We start from the raw sequence: 3,352 nt of genomic DNA, 5'->3' as shown, positions 1-3,352 counted from the left end.
TATAAACATACTTTTCGTATATAGATTTATTTTTTTTAGTATTTTATATAATTCTAGTTTCAAATTATAAATATTAGTGTATCATTAGGCGTTAATATATCAATTAATTCAATCTTTTATTATTAAATGTGTATAAAAAATTAGTTAGGATAATAAGATATTTATAATTTAATTAAAATATTTTAAGTTCAAGTTTTAGAAATAAAAAATATTTTTTTATAAATTATATATAATGAATAGTATTTTAAGAATAAAAATGTTCACTAACTCTTTAACTTTTATATCTCTATATAATTAATAATATTTAACAAAATTTATTTTAGTATATATATATTTTGCTTCGCTCTTAAAATTTTTTGGTTCCGTCACTGTCTCTACAAGTACTTGCTGATTCTCTAGCCGAAGCATGTTTGATTCCTTCGTTCAATTTACACTATTTTTGTTGCTTTTAAAATTGATAAAAGATGAATTCGAAATCAAACGAGTATCTCAAGATTAGTAGCTATATGAAAGCATATGATGGGCACACGAGTATATTTTTCATTGGAATAGACAAATGCTTTTGCACGGTGGCCTTACATTTCTCAAACAAAACTTAAAAGCCAACAAATTAAATCAGAGTACATTAATTAATTAAGTAATTAAGAGGATGATCTAATTAATTAAGCAGAACACCATGCATCATCTTTTATTTTTTTTCCCTCACGATTGATGACGACCAAATGGGAATTGAAGATCCAAAATCACACACAAACACGTACTCATCATGAGTTGGTTCAATTTGTATGCTTCTCAATTAGCTTTTGGAGTTGGTCCTTTCTTGCACCGACAACCTTATCAACAACTTTTCCTTTCTTAATCAGAACGAATGTTGGCATTGCTTGCACCTGAAATTCTTGAGAAACCCCCTGCCATTGCAATTGCATCCATTATTTTCATTTTTCAATGATGATTTTGAAATATATGTATACATATATAGAGTGCAATTAATTGTGATAAATTAAATAAGCCAAGTGTAGTACGAACCATCAATTCATCCACATCAATCTTGATGAACTCAACTTGTGTGTATTTATAAGCAAACTCTTGGATAATTGGATCCATGGATTTGCAAGGAGCACACCAGGTAGCAGTGAAATCGATCACCATCTTTCATTATCAACAAAAAGTTATTATTGTTTATGAAAGCACAAGGAAAAGAAAAGAGAAGGAGAAAAAAAAAAAGAAGAAGAGAGGAACAGAGATTCTAATGTATTTGTTGAAGAAATAAAGATTCTGTACTTATTTCAGAAACAAATACCATCACAGCCATTTAATTTCATTTATAATTTGAAGTTGTATAAAATTTAAAAACGAATAGCAATTATTATAAATTAAACACAAATCAAAATATATTTTAGAGGTATATATGTAACAATTTCTCTTAATTTCAACATTATTGTGAATGCATGCTCACAAGAAAAGTAATTAAGGAACTGAGAGAGTGTTGGTTATATATAGTTGCAAATTAAACTAAATTAAATAAGAGAAAGCATACCAGCTTGTTAGTTAATTTAGAGGCATCAAAGTGAGCCTTCCATTTGGCAGTGGAATGGAAGGTAATAATGTGAGATGAGGATGGGTGTGGTGTTGATGATGTATGGCCATAGCACTCCATGTTTGATGCATTAGCTCCCATTTTACTTTTCTTTCTTTTTTGCACTAAAATCAAAACTTTGATATCTATGCAAGTTTGGATGCAAAACATTGTGTGCATGGAAGCTTCATTTAATAGGGACTTATAAAGTAGAGAGAAGAGAAAAGAAAATCATTTAGCATCAGATTCTTTTCTAACTAACATGTTACCCAAGTTCTTGAAATTGACCCATGTTTGTGAATTAGGCAGAGTTTAAAATACAACATACAATTATCTACTTATGTATTGGGTTGTCACTTTAGGATTGACAGTTTTAGTGTTATCATTGAAACAAAAGATGCAGTTTGCCAGGGTTAGCCTAACTTACTAATCTACATATATTACAAGAATCACAACTAAAATGAAAATATATATACAAAGCTCAGCATCTTGCTATTAATAGGAGGCATATAATAATAAAGAAATTTTTTTTTTCAATTTCTAAATCATTATACTCTGTCAATTCCAAATCTACTATTCTTAGAGTTTGGTATAGCATGGCTTTCACTCAAACTAAATGCCCTTGAACTTTTATTTTCCAGTGCCGTTAGATTTTATTGATATCCCATTCATACCTATATTTGGATATTCAGGTAATGTTACTATATATATAAAATAAATAAAAATGCTATGTTCATGTTAAAAATTAGTTACTAAATCAGTTATTATTTATTATGTATAAATATTTTTTTAATTTAGTTTTAATATATATTTTATATTTTAACATATATTATATAAAATGACCGATTTAATGACTAATTTTTGTGTACAAATAATATAATCTTTTTTCGATAATTTTATAACTCACTTGATTTCCATGTGTACAAGTAGCATGATTATAAAATAAAATACTTACTTTCATACATTTTGACAAAATTTTGGAGAATAAATCTGAAATTTTTATTCTATCTACAGCAAATATATAAATTATTTATGGGTCATTCTAGTATAGTTACGCTATAGTGATTATAGTATTAAATTAAAATAATATTTTTTTTATTATTCAGCAATAATTTTTAAAAAGTGTTGCTAAATAAAATTATTATCAAAATATAAAAAAATATAGCCACCATAATATATATATATATATATATATATATATATAACAAGCATAGCTTCTTAAATATTATTGGCGGCAATGACAACTATTATTATCGTCTCCAGAAATACAGCTACACAGGAATAAACTATATTTAACCGAAAATTTTTTCATTATAAATTAAAAAAATTATTATTTTCCAAAAAAAAAATGCGACTTATTCATGTGTATTCATATGCATTTTGGAGATGATGATAATGGTTGCCATTAGCCGTTGTAAAGCTTAAAAATTTGAGTCAACCTATTTTTTTTAGAATTCGAAGTGAGGCGAACTTCATAATTTATATGAAGTTTGCGGGAGTTAGGTGAACTCTATTAATATTATGGAGTTCATCCGAAATGCGCGCGAACTTGCCTAAAATAAAAAAAAAAACGTATTCTGGTATTTAAAGTTAAAATAACGCATTTCTGAAAATAAATATTTTTCTTAATATATATATATATATATATATACGCTTTAGAGTTTAGAGAACATTGTTAAGTACTTGATATTCTATATGAAAAATTAAATAATAATAATAATAATCTTAATCTAAAGTGACAGCTTATTAGTCGAAATAAAGATACAACACTAACAA

General features: G+C 26.4%; 1 protein-coding gene across 1 annotated transcript; it reads right to left on the bottom strand.

Moving 5' to 3' along the window:
* Positions 1-527: 527 nt before the first annotated feature.
* LOC130983007 (thioredoxin H-type 2-like) lies at positions 528-1,734 on the bottom strand. The gene is made up of 3 exons (XM_057907171.1): positions 1,538-1,734; positions 1,027-1,149; positions 528-908 (listed from the first exon to the last, which is right to left on the bottom strand). Exons 1-3 carry the CDS (start codon positions 1,676-1,678, stop codon positions 777-779), a joined length of 396 nt encoding a protein of 131 aa, XP_057763154.1. The 5' UTR covers positions 1,679-1,734; the 3' UTR covers positions 528-776.
* Between the last annotated feature and the right edge of the window lie 1,618 nt (positions 1,735-3,352).

Source organism: Arachis stenosperma, chromosome 5 (genome assembly GCF_014773155.1).
Source record: "Arachis stenosperma cultivar V10309 chromosome 5, arast.V10309.gnm1.PFL2, whole genome shotgun sequence".
Lineage (NCBI taxonomy): Eukaryota > Viridiplantae > Streptophyta > Magnoliopsida > Fabales > Fabaceae > Arachis > Arachis stenosperma.
Note: the sequence above shows the minus strand (reverse complement) of the source record. Positions and strands in the feature narration are given on the sequence as shown.

What these genes read in the sequence shown, in the direction of transcription:
- LOC130983007 (XM_057907171.1), bottom strand. Translation starts at nt 1,678, where the DNA reads ATGGGAGCTAATGCATCAAACATGGAGTGCTATGGCCATACATCATCA. An exon ending in CTAAATTAACTAACAAGCTG is followed by an intron (nt 1,150 to 1,537) that starts GTATGCTTTCTC and finishes TGATAATGAAAG; the next exon opens with ATGGTGATCGATTTCACTGC. An exon ending in TTGATGTGGATGAATTGATG is followed by an intron (nt 909 to 1,026) that starts GTTCGTACTACA and finishes TTGCAATGGCAG; the next exon opens with GGGGTTTCTCAAGAATTTCA.